The 15,850-nt window shown below is 40.8% G+C and overlaps 1 protein-coding gene across 1 annotated transcript; it reads left to right on the plus strand.

Moving 5' to 3' along the window:
• The first annotated feature begins 304 nt into the window (after positions 1 to 304).
• On the plus strand, positions 305 to 15,536 carry adm2a (adrenomedullin 2a). Its single transcript, XM_042511156.1, has 3 exons — positions 305 to 414; positions 767 to 1,084; positions 11,203 to 15,536. Exons 2-3 carry the CDS (start codon positions 987 to 989, stop codon positions 11,618 to 11,620), a joined length of 516 nt encoding a protein of 171 aa, XP_042367090.1. The 5' UTR covers positions 305 to 414; positions 767 to 986; the 3' UTR covers positions 11,621 to 15,536.
• Positions 15,537 to 15,850: the final 314 nt, after the last annotated feature.

Raw genomic sequence — 15,850 nt, forward strand, 5'->3', positions numbered from 1 at the left:
GGGGGGGGCTGCACTGAGACTGCTCATGGTCCAGAATTTGGTGCTACGCCCCTGGATATAGTTTATTGTTAGAATGAATTTCTCCAAAATATATCAAAGGAATACCAAAGTCCTGTCTTCCAAGCGTATGTGGACCTTTAAATGCCATAAATTGCTTTCACTTTATCTCCTCCGACCACATGAATAGCAGGATATTCCCAGCAGGGCAGATAATAACGTTACAGCACCTTTGCCTCTGAAATTGCCCACCGGCACTTGAGGCAGAGAACTCCGCCCACTCAGTATTTAAACCCACAATGTCACCAGGAGCTCAGCTTCACACTGGAGAACTTGATCTTGACCAACACGTTTGGATACATGGGAAAAAAAAACCTTACAATTACACCTCCATTCTGAGCTGTAACTACCAAGAAGGTGAGACTAATCTTTACCTATTATATGAGCAGATTTAGTCAGAAAGTGTAGTTTACTGAAGTATTTGCAGAATGCAATGAGGTTGCATTTTGGACATTTTCTAAAGAATGTAGGAACTTCATGTGGTGCATAATGAATGTTGTGGGAAAAAATAGGTAAAGAAGAAAAAGTTGTGATGAAAAATCAGTGTGTATTTTTAGTGCAGATAGTGTAATTTAAAGCGTTTAATTAATGATTTAAATGAATGCAAAGGAAATTAGTAAATTAAAGGCGCACTTTCACCAGCTCTATTTTCAGTTGTCTTTAGAGCAACAGGTTCACTGACCATTTATTACTCCTGGTTTCTCCAAAGGTTTCACCTACAACCTCCATAGCCACACTGGGATATCTGAACCTCACATCAACTTTTTGGGAACATTAGGCTATTTTTTTTTTCTTAGTTTTCTTGTCATTTATATATATTTTTTTAGTTTTATTTTTTTCCCCCTCTCTTGGGCTTTAAACTCCTCCGTGAGGTCGCCCCCCTCCTTCCCGCCTGAGAGAGAGGGTGTACAGTAAAAGTTGGCCCGGAGATGCAGTCCCTTCTCCCGCTTGCTGTGTATTGCATCAGCCTGGTTTCCCTCCAGCAGCTGCTGGCGGTGGCGGCGGAGGAGCGTCCCGACAGGAACAGGTAGGACACCCGGTTTATTTGGTTACTACTTTATAAGTATAAAAAGCCGCTCCGCGCCTCTGATTGGCTCAATAGTCTTTAATATACATTATAAGCACGCATGGACCCGCATTGCAGTTAATTTAAATATCCTTTCGCCACCGGGTAGGCACTTACTGACCACTTAGACCTGTTTGCTTTAGGGTTAAAATACTTTATATGAATTTTTAAATAGAACTGAGCTATAATGGCGTTTTGGGTACCTATTCAATAATGTGTTGATTTTTTTTTCAATGGAAGTAATATTTTAAATGTGTTAAAAGTCGCCACTGAGCTATACGTTTTTGCTAAGTTAAGCTTACATCGTTTTTTATCAAGCAAATTTTCGTATTTTGTGCATTTTGAATACACAGGCAGGGACGTAAGTTTTGTGTCAACATTCGGGGGGGACACATATGAAATGGGGGTTTTCAGGGTCCCCCACTGGTAATTTTTGTGTGTAAAATACTTATTTTCCTGCATTTTGGTGGTTATTATGCACCAACTTATGATAGATTTGTCTTTATTTTTGTTAAAATAAAAGCTTGATTTTACTTAAATTCTTAGAATAGGGGGGGGGGGGGGGGGGCTGGCATTTTGGTGCATTTATGGTATTGTATGTGTTAAAATCGAGGTAGGCATGTCCCCTGCGTCACCCCCCAAAAAATCTACACCTAGGTACGCAGACATTCAAATACACACAGAGGGGCTTAAGTTTTGTTTCAACTTGCGGATGGACACCTGAAGTGGGGGGGGGTGGGGGGTGGGGGGTGTCTTTACTTGGTCAAAATAAGAGCTCTATTCTACTTAAATTCTTTAAATAGGGGAAACAAATGCACATTTATTATATTTATTTTGACAAAGTAAAGACACCCCCCCCCCCAAAAAAATCTACACCCACAGACATTAGGACAAACGTTAGGCATTTGCGTTCCTAAATCTTTCACCTCTCTCCAATGCGTTGTTTTAACTTAATTTTTGTTAACTATTCAGTAATTCAGCTGCCCCAGCCTTTTGTGTAAAAGTGAAAGTGTTGTGTTATGTCGGGCAGATAATGTAGACTGCAAGGTCAGTGGCTCTGCCATGATACAATAAAACACTACTTGAGATAAGCCCTATTAGAGCGCACATCAGCTGTGGAATAAGCTATACTGTTGGCATTTCATATTCAAATAAACCATTAAAACTATTTGAAAACATTAAAAATGACCCTATTAAATGAAAATCCAAATTATTTCTACAATATGTTTGCAATTCTGTAGCCGAACAGTGTTTGTAACAGTTGCAAGTTCACCATGACCTTATCGTCCTACTACTGGTTAAAGACAAAGTAGGCTAGAGTTTAAAGTATCTGTTTATGACCTAATTATCATGAGCTTATTGGCAATATTTTATATCTTCTTTTTTTTCTGAACATTCCAGTGATTCATTTTTTCATCTTCCTCCACCCCTTGCTCCCAAACAGCTGTCACATGACACTTTATCGTGGTTTTGTTTGCTTTGATCTCCCTGTGATTGTCTATGGAAATCTGTGATTTCCGAGGTGGGAAAACCGGTTTGTCCCACAGTGTGGCCAGAAATACCAGCTTGGACTTTTTTTAAAGGTTCTTGTTAGGCCCTGAGTGGCACCTGTACTTTTCCACCCCCTAAGTGGCAGTCCAACACATGCACAGTACAGTCTACCTATTTTAATTAGTGAGGGAGGTCTGCCAGCGATGCAATCCGCCTGTGGAGTTGCATTGTGGAGGAGCAGTGAGGAATGTGGATGATGAGTTTGGTGTGTGAACGCCCTCTTCTGGTGGATTTTGGATCTGCAGCTGCAGGGTCAAGTGATGTGATGTGGAGGGACCTTGAATGTGGGCCTACCCTGACTTCTTTTTAAATATCCATTTTGACTATGCATCACCTTCAAGTTGTGACTGAGCAAAGCAAACGCTGATTCACAAGACACTGATCAACAGCTGATTCCGACTTAATCTCCTAAAGATTATTGTCTGACATTTTGCTTTTATTTGACTGCTGGTGTAATGAAAGACACAAAAAAGGGGACAGAAAAAGGGCTATGACATGCAACAAAATCCCCCTAGGCTGCGGTTATGTGGTACACAGCTTAGTTGGAAGACTCCTGGGGCGTGCCCTTTTAGGTGCTTTTAATCAGGAAAAAATTGCGAAATAATACCTATAAAGGAGATGAATATAGCTTAAAGGGATGTGGCTGGAGGAGAGGTTTCTAAAAAAGAAAATAATTTTCAAATGAATTGAAAAAATCTTCTAGATTTATACGATGTTCTTTTCTTTTGTGGATCTCACATTTACACTACACTGTAAAAAGAAACTACTTGTTTTAACCCTTTACTGCTTGTTTTAACCTGGATAGACATCAGTTTTCTTGTGCAGCATTCGGATGCATTTCACAAGCATTTAAGCCTCTGAAACCTGAAGATACTGGTTTGATCTCTTTTGAAAACACAGGAAACAGCATAATGAGCATCTTGGAAAAAAATGTCCCACAAATTGCAAAAAAATAAATAAATAATCACCTGAACATTAGCATGCGGGCATTCTTTGATATTATCAAAAAACTAGGGAAAATGTCCAGGAAACTATATTCATATTTTTTTCAATTATATATTTAAGTTTATGTTAAAGAAAAAAATTATAAATTTAGCACTTGTCAAAACAGACAAGGGCATTTTCTTTTTACTTTTCTATTTTCAAAATCTTTTGCTTTTTTTTTTTTTTTTTCTTATTTTTATATTTTTACGAATTTTTTGGGCCTTCCCTTTTTAAGTTGCTCATCACCTCCGCCTCATGTTTTCACAAGAAATCAAGCCATTCACTTTAGGTTTCAAAGGGTTACCTAAAAAAATAAGTGTCCAGGCTGCCTTATTTTTTAAGTTGACTGAATTCAAGAGGACAAGTTGAATCATTACAAAATTACTTCAATTTGTCTTCTAAAATTCAGTCAACCCAAAATTTCAAGGCAGACCACAAACTAGCTTTTAAAAGTATCATTTTCAGTTATGAGGCATAACGCATAAATATGATCCACATTTAGGGATGTTTCAGATCCTAAAGTGAGACAGGAGTCAAGAAAGAAAGCAATGATCATCTAATTTATCAAATAGTGACAATGTAAGAGGATCTGCGAGTGGAATTTTCCTCCAGGTGGCAATCCCTTGTATGTGTGTGTGTGTTCAAATGGTGAACACCTGCTGCTGAAAGCTAACTGAAATAAAGGGAAGCAGTGCTCCTGTTTGTGTTGCTCTGGCCTCCTTAACAACACCTGCCCTGCACTGAAATCCCCCATCACTCCCATCTCTGTTTGAAAGTCATTACCAGCACGGGTCATCACATGCGGTTATATATATCTCAGTCTGATGCAGCAGTTGAGTGGGATTTCTAAGTAAAAAAGTATTAGTGGTGTGATTAAACTTCCCCATATCTCCACAGAACATTCAGTAATGTCCCCATCACATTTTGTTTTTCTGTCATTGGTCATCAACAGTAAATCTTTGTTTTTTGCATGCTTACATGTAGCTGCTCTTTATCATCAATTGTGATTTTCGGGGGAATTCTTTTCTTGTTTTTTCATTATGTAGTGTTTTTACATAACTATGCTAAAAATGTCATCTAAATCATAGTAAGGTGATGCTCAAAAAACTGCAACAAGAACACCTCTACCTGCCTATCTTCACCAGAGGAGGCATGGTTTCTTCATATGTTTTACTCACTTTGGATAACATTTCCCAGCTCACTGCTATTCTTGTCACTGGTGACTCTGGGGAGGTTATTGATATGTTTCCCTTACAAGGGCACTCATGGCAACCTCACCAAGGGGGTGTAACCTCAACTAAACCCTGGTCAACCAGTAGAGGCCTCTTTATTGTGTTAACATGCACCATGGGTGCAAGTGGACAAGGCGAATGTAAATGAACACCAAGATGCATTGTGATTCAATCACTCAGATCACTTGCAGAGGTAGTCTTGGACGCATTTGACTACATATCTTTTGAAATGCAAACTCTAATGCATCCCCCACAAGCACGTAATAGGAAAGTACATCAGTGCTAACACTCTAGAACTTTGCCCACTTTATGACTTGGACAAAGTCCTGTGTGACCATCCATCGTTTTGCATTATGGAAGGTCGTGTTCAATCCTGCTGACATCGAATTCTCCAGCTGTACCGACAAAACCACTAATGTGACTAGCAAGACTCTAGAAGTCATGAATACAACAAGTATGCAATCCCTCACTGGCCATGACCTCAAATTTGCACCAGTCCACAGTCAACACAGCTAAGGGTTGAACCCTGAAACTTTGTGGTCTTGGGCAAATACTTCTCTGGCCTCTTTTAGATCAGACTTCTTACTCTGAAAAGACCCCAAGCACTGGCGGGTGTAGCTTGCCACAATAATACAATTTTTCTCTGGACTAGTGTTTGCCTGTTTTATGCAGAAAGAATTTGAGTAGTCACTGGACTGTGTTTACCGATTGGCCATCAGTAGTTTTCCCTCACAATTTGTCGCTTAAAGTTGAACTATTCCCGACTTTCTGTTTGCCTGCACTTCCCTGCAGAATCAAAAGGACACAGGATTTTATAACAGCTTTGCCACAAGTCACACTTTGTCACTGTTTGATATGTTTTTGTCAGCCTTCGAGTCTGATAAATCAAAAATCCCATTAGAGAATCCCATTTCATCCCATTAATGCTTCCTAGTAATCACAGTGTTATTAAGCATGTTCACTAACTGAGGGCCTGTGGTTGGGTAGTGTCACTTTTATAAGACCTTGCGCACTGTAACTGACTACACTCCATACAAACATAGCTCATTCTGACAATACAGATTTGCCTCCCCCAACACACCCTCTGCTTTACAGGCCTCCACATTTCTCACATTGCACATCTCTCATAAATGTCCTGTCCTGCTTTTATTAAGAGAGTAAATTCTTCCTCTTCTCTTGGCTCCATAAAGCACATGCTGCTCTGTTACCATCACATGCTGACAGCATGATTATAACAGACATAACTACTTGACATTTCCTTGTGCTGTTGGGCACTTTCTCTGTGTCTGAGCACAGATGTCTGTAATTCCTTCCCTGTTCTGTCTTTGTGTCCATGTTGTTTCAGTGTGTCCCGATAAGGACACAGCAAAACCTAAGACACTGTAACAATGCCTGATGGCCGCTTCCCAAACAAGGAGAAATTGCATGTTCCCTGGGATCACACGCAGTGCATACCCTTCATTGTCGTTTTACATAACGTCTCGAGGTTTTTTTTGTAAAGGAAAATAGCCGGGGTGCGCAGCCAAACAAGTTAAATATGGCTTTAGCAGTGAAGCGGCTTTACAATACAGTTTCCAGAGTGGGAAGCGGCTCATTGCTGCGAGACGAATGACATGTAAAGCTGATTTGCGGTTGAGCTTTTGCTGCGCAGATCCACTCTGTTCTGTTGGGACTGGGGTACGATGACATGACAAATCAGTCTGTGTGTAGAAGTTGCAGTCACAAGTTTGCTTAAACTTTGTCAAGGTCAAATAAACTCATGTTTTTCCCAAAACCATTTGCTAAATCATTAACTCATTGTCGTAGGGGTGGATTTGCGTGGGGTCCAACGTAGATACTCTTAACATAATATTTACCTGAGAAACAGAATGAATTCGTCTCACACAGGGAGGCTTCCTGCCTTGTTGATGTTTGTTGAGCTGCACTGCACATGCAGTTGGCTTTGGGTCCATCCATGTGATTTGCTATCTATACTCTGACATGTTTACACGTTATCAAGGAACAACAAGAACATTGCTTTCTCTCTATCGCGTATACATTCTCAGAAAAACACTTTTACAATTGCAGAATGATGGAAACCAGGTTTGCCTTTGCCGTAAATCATCTCAAGAGAGGCCTCTTCTTGTATGTCTTGTAAACAGGAATTTTGGCTTAGATTGCTGAGATATATGTACGGCATAAACAGTTGTATGGCTCCATGGGGGTCAGTCTGACCAAACCCAGGCTAGAGTTGAGGAGGGCAAAAGCTGTAACCAAGCAGGCAATGAATTCCACTGTGGATTAATGGCTAAGACCTAAATTCCACCCTCCACATCCTTAAAGAGCAGGCTTCTGCTCCTGACAGAAAGTCACACCGTACTGGACACATGAATGTGCTTGCATACAAATACATGTATATAAGAGGAGTAGCTTATAGTGATATTGTGGATCAAAAGGCTTTAGAAACAAAGGAGAAATATTGACATTGTTATTGCAAGTGTTTTGTCTGCTTGCATTGCTATTTCGTTTCAGAGCTGATATATAGAATGTAACTTGCCATCCTTTTTTCTATGTAATTTACTGGCTCTACTAAGTAGTGTCCAGTTTTACTTGCATAAAGTAAATCACATCCCACTGAGGAGGTTACGAAAGCAGACCTGCTCCTGAACAAACAGGACCAGTGTTCCATGTGAAATTAATCACCTTTCCTTTATTTTTGTCCTGCTCTTTGCTAACCACAATATCCCCACTGTTACCTATTGGGAGATTACAAACAAATGTGCCCCTGATAAGCTTCAGCATGGCACTTGGGTTAGGGTGAGGGAGGGGTTTCCCTCTGTAGGGGTAGGCTTCGGTTTAGAGTTATGGTTAAGGCACCAGTATACCTCATCAGAACCAACAATCCAACATTCACGCCCGATTTACGGAGTGGTTGGGCAACTTTTTCTGTCACTTTTAATATGTACAATTGAGTGCAAGACTCAAGTAACTGTAAACCTGAAATTATCAAAATATTACACCCGGAAGCTGTATGAGAGAACGCAAATGTCAGAAGCAGTTGGATCAGACATTAATCCAACTTTAGCCTACTAGCTCCCTAATGCGTAATGTCCAATTGAACCCATGTGTGAGTAGTGCAGGTGATTGTCCGGAGATTTCACAGCAAGGCTTACCCAAAACAGGAAGAAAACAAACATGCAAGGATGGAGAGGAAGGGTCATTTTACACTAAAACGAAAGTTCTTTCTGTAAGGGCTTATGTAGAAATTGTCAGACAAATTAAAGGAACGGCAAGAGACTTTGTTGTCTTCCCTCTGGACGTGATTCTCTGGACATTGTGCAGAGTTGTCAGGAAACAGCCTATCAATGTCTTCTAGGACTTTACCCTGTTGTCAAGAATGACTGTTCAGAAGAGTTATAAACATTTTTCACACTCACAACATGGTCAGACAGCACATTATACAAACTATTTTTTCTAGCATAACCTAACCTGTAGGGTTAACCCTAACCCTTGAGAGCTAATTAGGGTTTGGGGTTAGGGGTAGGGAGGGCTTGGTAGCTGAAGAAAGCATGCTGGGAGGTTCATACAGAATAAAAATCAAACAAGGTAGCACAAAGGGATTGGCTTGGCCTTTTATCAAATTGTAACATTCTTAGAAATCATCTTCAGTCAAAAGGAATTTTAGTATAAAGCCCTTGAACTGAGACCATGCAAGGCGTTGAGAACCATAATGGGCTGAGCACTTAAGTGCAAAGTAGCTTGGATGTCTTTGATCGTCTGCCAATCATGAAGACCTCCATAACTGTGGAGATTTGGGATAAGGTTCCTAAAAAAAGCCAAATTAGCCTGTCTTGTGAGACAGTTCTCTACCACAAGATTCTTTTAACTTCTAAAGGAAAGGCATGGCAGTCCAAAGTCTTTTTAAAGAGGAGCTTGGCCTTGACTTTGGCCTCCCTTACATATACTACTGTATACTATTAGAAAACTACTTAAAAAGTACTTATGTGGTTAACTGAAAGATAAATTGCAAGAAAATGACTGCATTGGAAATCTTGAAAACCAAACAAGACCTCCAGAGACCAACACACAAATGCATGTAACCTAATATTACTGAAAGAGCAAAAATGATCTGCCTCTGTAATCCTTAGGCTTTCTGTAATTGTTGTTTTAGCACAGTCACGTCTGCCAGCCACTTCAGATGTTTCGACTGGCCAACTGGTTGTGGTGAATTAAAGTTGAATAAGTTGCAGTCCTTCAAAGTCCAATTCTGTGCGATGGTTAAAGGATTTCTGTTAGATTGTTGTAGAAAAATTGTAAGGGCAACTGGGCATCGTCTCCAGCTTCAAGAAGATGGTGAGCTGGCCAAGAACAAAACTAAAGTAAAGTATTACCTCTAAGGGGGACTGGTCAACAGGGGCCCAAAGGTAACTTTTAACTGCGGACCTCCTAGTCTGGCCCTGGGTATAAAGTGTTCCTACTTAAGATGGGTTTTTTTTTCTCTTCCTCCAGGAACCAAAATACATAAAGGAAGATTACAGTTCTGTCTTGTTTAGAAAATTAGAGTCAGAATAAGAAATTGGTGCAGGGCCACCACTGCTGCCTTTGTAAATGTCCTTCCTATGCAGTCAAATGCCACTTTCCCTCTGCAGACCAGGTGGGTGTAACTTGGTGATGTGGCATCATGGCACACCAAGCCTATCCTGGAAATAGTGCTTGCCTCCGTCTGCGGCCTGGCGTTATGCAACTATTTATACAGCCACTGTTGCACAGCAGGTCACCTCCAGGCTACCAGACCTGCCAGCAGTGAGCCAGCAGCCGAACCAGCTGAATAAACCAGAAGCTTAACATTTCACAGAGAGATCCCAAACCCACCACAGCACTGACTGTTAGAGGAGCCATCTGCTGTGATGTCTTCTTCTAAACCTCTCACTACGAGTAAAGACTGTCCATGGTGAAATGACATGAGTCAGCATTTCACAAGTGGAACACACTTTTTATAATTAGATCAACCGTGGCCTCTGGCTCTCCAAACATGGGAAACTAATGCCAAACCTGATGCAGTGGAAGATTTTTTCCTTTGACTCAGAAAAGCAAAGGGTATATATATTTGCCCTGAAGCTGTATTTAAACCTCATTATAAAATTAGAATCTGTTGCTAACATTTAACATTGTTTTATGTTATTTATCCTCTGGCTGCCTGGTAAAATTGCACTTTCCTATTTACTTATCCCTGACCTTCAGCAGTGGTGATGGGTTAACATTGAAGGACTTGAGTCACACTGAGCTGTACAAACACAGCAGTGACAGTTCGGTGAGGAGGTGCAGAGTCAAGTTACAAGAAGCGAGTGTCTTTGTCAAACAATGAACAGATGGTCTTGCTGTTTGCTGAACAGCCTGTACCTGCTGTTTTTTGGAAAGGGGCTCCTCATACTAACTACAAAAAACATATTTTTCAATTTAACTCTAGTTCAGCGATAGTTATCAGCTGCTACAACGACACAAAAACTGGTATTGGTTTCACCTTGTGAGTTTGTGTCAAGTGGCAACCCTTGGGGTTAAAAATGAAGCCAACGTGGATGTGTCAAAAACTGCAGCTCTTCTATGGCCATCTGATGCTGGCTCCAAGAGCAAGTCAATCCCCATAGACAGATTTTAACACCACAGCAATAAGAGATACAATCCGGACGCTTAATAGCGGTGTAGTACAGATCAAAATGAAAGCGTTTGAAGATGGGTTTGGTCTGAGCAAGGCGTCCGGAAAAAAGGGTTAGAATGTTGGTCAGACCCCCCCCACTTTACACCCAGCTAAATCTCCTGTACTTAGTGTTTGCTGAAACCCAGCTGGGCATTAAAATGCAGCAAGGTGCTTTGATTGTATAATGTAAGAAGGAAGGTGGACTCAAAGCACCTGCTGTTTTAGGCCCATGTTAAAAGCCATTAACTTCTATGTTGTGCATTAAGAGATGAGCATGGTGTCCACGTGGCCAGTTGACTGTGCAAGGAGCCGTTCTGTGTTCACACAGCAGGCAAAAATGATTTGTTTACCAAAGCTGCTTTGCACGGCTAATCGGATTTCTGCAGAATTACCTGTACCCTTACAACATTAGTTGTTATAGTAACAATGCTGGCAGGTGCATGCAAGACTAAAGGTCTTTTTAAATTTGAAAACCTTTTCCATCCTCATTTTATCAAAAGCTGCACCAATCATTAAGACACAGAGGTTAATTTTATAATCGATGCTAGCTAGTAATGTCATAGTTGGTCAGATGACACATGAATGATACTCAGAGACCTGCAGGACAATTTTTCACCTGATTCCTGTCTTCTCCTCAGGTTGGACCACCTCAACAATCTCATCACTCGGACAGAGGATAAAGCCTCCATGTCAGAAAGCCAGAGTCACATCGCCATCCCCTCTTCAGCTCCGAGCAAATCACCCAATTGGCTGTTCCGTCTCCTGAGGCATCAACCAGCTTCAGGAGCAAGAACTGCCTCACCAAGCCTGGCGTGGGCACGACCCACTAAGGCTTCACAGATCGAGCGGAGGCCATTGAGAGCTCGTCGTCATGCCCACTCAGGAACCCGAGGTTCTCACCACTACCCCCACCATGCCCAGCTGATGAGAGTAGGTTGCGTCCTGGGAACCTGCCAAGTGCAGAATCTCAGCCATCGGCTCTATCAGCTCATTGGTCAAAGCGGCAGAGAAGACTCATCCCCCATCAACCCCAGGAGCCCCCATAGTTATGGATGAGTTAGTTGACACCTTCAAACACCGGCAGCGAGTCTATCTTTATCTCCAGTTATTTATCTCTTAATGTATTACTGGTAGTCTTTGCATTAGAGTTTGATGTAGTCCATCTCTTTAATCTCAACATGACAATTATACTCCCAAGAAATGACTGTTGTGCCTCTGAATTTGAAGATTCAAATTCAAGTTCATGACTGACTTAATCATGCTTAAAAAACAATTTGAGTTCTCCCACCACCCCGAGAGCGTTTCAAAGGACGTTCTAGTCTCATCAGAGTCTGTTTGGTTCTCCTCCCCTTGAATGCTCAAAAGAAGCCAAGAGACATCTTAATCCTGTTAATATAAGAATGAAGGCTTGTCCTCAACACCATCCAGTGGCCTGGTCCTGCCTGCCAACTGACCCGCCCTTCGGTGGTTATCCTGCGGCTCATTGATCAAACACTTAAGCCCCTAATGTGGATTTCAACCTGCACATGGAGCTGGAGCCCTGTCAAAACCAATGTATTCCCATAGACCCTGTAAATGACCCAATGAACCCTTTTACCTCTCATCTGTGCCTCCATTTGCCAACTCTGAAACTCCCAGGACATTTCACAACTGCATATACATGAACACTGACATCCCTGGAATATTCCACAAGCTTTTCAGTTGGGAATTGTTCACTCAGCCGGACTTTGTGTTTCAGAACCACAGTTTACATATGAAACCAGCCACAGCACTTGGGTTACACCCGAGTTTAAGAGCATTCTGAGTCACAACTAAACCACACAAACTCTATGCTGAAAACGAAAAAGAAGAGGGTCAGCTTCCAGTGCCTTGGAAGGACTCTCCAAAGAAACTCAGTCCCCAAAGGATCAGTTTCAAAGTTGCATTATAGTAGCCTGTTGGCCTAACACAGTAGGTGGCAACGTGAGCCTTGGAGCCATGGATCAGGGCTCCATCGCAACGCTGCTGGCACTTTCCCCACAGGAGGCCAAGTCTGAAATATTAGCCTTTTCACGTGATTCATAAGTTCCCCTTGCAAGTCAGGACTTTAGGTTGACAGCAGTTTAATAAACCTGACCCAATCACTTCAGGCATATGTGCCGCCACAGCAGGATGGGGAGGGGGCTCAACCTCCCATGGTCTACACAGTCTATGTTAATACATAAATACGAAGAGCAAGGCATGTGGCTTCCATACATATGCACATATGCAGCCTTAAGGTTTGCAGATACAAAGAATTTCCCCCTACTTTGAAGAATATTTGGGGATTTTCCAGAGTAACATGGATTCTTATTTTGGAGAGAATGTTGCTACTGAATGTTTTAAATGCCATTTTCTAGTGCTGAGTACTACAGCAAAAATTCCATTCACCCCCACTGTATTGAGATGGAGGTAGAAATCTCTAAAAGTTGGCAAATACACCTGTAGTTAGTCAAACAGAAATGTTGCAAAAGAATGGAGAAATAATGGTCAACTGTTCCTTACATTTCATACTAACCCTACAGGCTTGGGTGGTATCCATATTTTACTGAAACTAAACTGGGGTGTACGGTATATGATCGTATTTGTGTGCAGTGCTACCTTGTCTGCCCCTCCCCAAATGGTGAGTTTGCTATATTTCGCCAACTCTCTTGGCTTTTTTCTGGCTAATAAATGAACAATATAAGCTTACAAAATGTCAAGAAAGGTAATACACCTATTTTCCTTATTAAACAAAAAAATACAACTGTACACATTCTGAAATCAAGTTCCTTTCTTTTAGCGAACCAAGACTAACATTAGTTTAATTTTTGTGCTAACTCATTATAGCAATAAAAAAAACGTACCAAAACCACCTAAGCTAGTATTGTTAGTGGTTTAGTTAGTGAGTCCACTGTTCCAAAAATCACCAGTTTTGGTTTGGTTTTAACCAAACCAAAACACAGAGATAAATGTGAAAGTACGATGTTTTTCCCTGCCATTGCCAGCAGGTTGTTTACAGTCCTGTAACATTATCCCCACCAATCACAGCTGCCATCTTCCCAGCTGCCTGTTCCACCAGTAGAGTGATCTCTGGTGGTGCGTGATGCGCATAACATATAATACATCCTCGATACAGCATCTCCATCCATTAGAAAGATGAACATCCGTATTTTTATCGCTACTCAAAATAACATCATCCAAATTTTTAAATATCCTGTTATACCGTAATACCATGATACCACCCAAGCCTATAGTATGCATAGGCCTATATAAACTATTCTGTTGGCAGTAGTATGTTTAATAGCTTTGAGTTAGTCCTGAAGCGACAGTTAAAGACTCTACTGCTACATAGACGGTTTCTTATGAGAAACCGCGGTGACCAAAATGTTAGGTGTGCCTGATTTCAAATATGTACACAAAATAACATAGCGCCATAAAAAAACAACATGCTTCTTTTTATGTCCCTCTCTGAATTGGTGGGCGTGCGATGGACCGAGAATAACTGAGGTCACGCTCCACTCATCAAGCATGCTAACATTTGGCCAAAATGTTCCCAAATATGCAACCGTGTATATGAAACTCACATTTTGGTTGAGAAACATAATTTTATGACATATTGCTGTCATATTTCTACACGTCTATTCCAGGACTTTACTGTTTGGGCAGCCTGATCTTAACTTGCAGGGAGTGGTTGAGTGTTTCACAGCGGGAATAGAGGCCAAACTGTTTGCCCACTTATGAACACAGTTATTTAGATCATCACATCTAGTATTTTTCACTCTTTTTCATCTACATACAATTTCACAAATATGGTATTCCAAAAAAGGATTAGTTTAAATTCACCAAATACCTGGTAATACTTGACAAATCAAATTACTTAACATGTGATCTGCATCTTATAATAATGTATTCTTTTATATCTTAATTTGTGTCTTTTGATTTTACTGTGTCTTTACTCTCTCTTTTTTTTTATACATCTAGTCTCTAAGCCCCATCCTGGCTCTCTTTTCTCTTCTGACTATAATCATGGAGGTCACAGGGTAATAATCAGTGGTGTCTTAAATCTAATCTGTTCAAAGGCTTGCTGAGGTGAAACATGCCATTCTGTCTGCTGTAATGGAGCTAATCGATGTCTCGTGACAGATCATTAAAAGGCTTTTCAAAACGCTGAAAAATCCTGGTGGATCTCTCTGCTTTTTAAAAATGTACTATTCCAGACACACGAGATGTGTGTGTGCGTATGTGTTGAGCTGCTGTATGAAGCCTATCAGGACACTTATCTCCTGTGTTTGATCTGTGCTCTGGACCATTGTGCTCCCAGACTTTGTTTTTTTTCTTTCTTTTTTTCTGCGCAGTATGTTTTTGTGACGTCAGGAGTTGCGTCACGTCGAGATGTGTGAGCAAACTGTGCGTGACCGCCAATACCTCCCCACAGAAACACCTTTCATGGCTCTGTGTTGCAAAGAGTGCAGAGTGTAAAATGTTAGTTTTGTAAGATAGTGTGGATCCAGTTCGATGTTTTGTTTTGTTTTTGCTGTTTCCATTTAAAAGTCACACGATGTCCTTTAGGGTCACAGGAAAGCACTTTAACACAAACACGTGTGAATCTCACTCATTGTAATGAAGTTGTGAAAGTTGGACAGGGTTCCTCTTGAAAATGTTGCATTTGAGATTATCTGCAAATGTGTTTGAAGACGTCAGTGCACTCCATGTGGCGTTGGGATGACAGTGAACGTAGTGTGCACCTGTGAATATCGATATATATTCAGTCAAACTATTTAAAGAAAGTTATGTATTTAAGTTATCTTTGTATGTTAATATCTGTATGTCACCAAAGAGTATTTATCTCACCTTTTACACTGCTCCTTAAACGTGACCTTATGGTAGGAAACAAAGTCTTAACTGTAGTTAAAATGTTACTGTTTGAAAATGTCCTTCACTCTGTAAAATAAAGAACTATACTGTAATGTGATGTTTTAAGAGTGTGTGTGCATTCCTACAAGACATAAAAACATACATAATAGAATAACATAAGGCCTGAAAAAAATCACAAAATATAAGATAAAGTATATTTGGTAAAAAAAAAAAAAATCCACCCTCCTCCATGTTACATTGTCCTTGACTAAAGTATTCTGACCCAGTAATTCCCAGAGAAGTCAATCATTACAAGTCACTACACTACAAAACTAACAAATCTAGTGGAGGGACGGATGTGAGCGAGAACCATATGACCATGGCGTCAGCAGCCACGTTAGCAGTGAAGGTCATATGACAGGATGGAGTTAA

The sequence above is a fragment of the Plectropomus leopardus genome, chromosome 22 (assembly GCF_008729295.1).
Source record: "Plectropomus leopardus isolate mb chromosome 22, YSFRI_Pleo_2.0, whole genome shotgun sequence".
Taxonomy (NCBI): Eukaryota; Metazoa; Chordata; class Actinopteri; order Perciformes; family Serranidae; genus Plectropomus; species Plectropomus leopardus.

Excerpts from the sequence above, each read along its gene's own strand:
- adm2a (XM_042511156.1), top strand. The coding sequence starts at position 987 with ATGCAGTCCCTTCTCCCGCTTGCTGTGTATTGCATCAGCCTGGTTTCC. Across the intron at positions 1,085-11,202 it reads GAGCGTCCCGACAGGAACAG|GTTGGACCACCTCAACAATC; the intron begins GTAGGACACCCG and ends TCTTCTCCTCAG.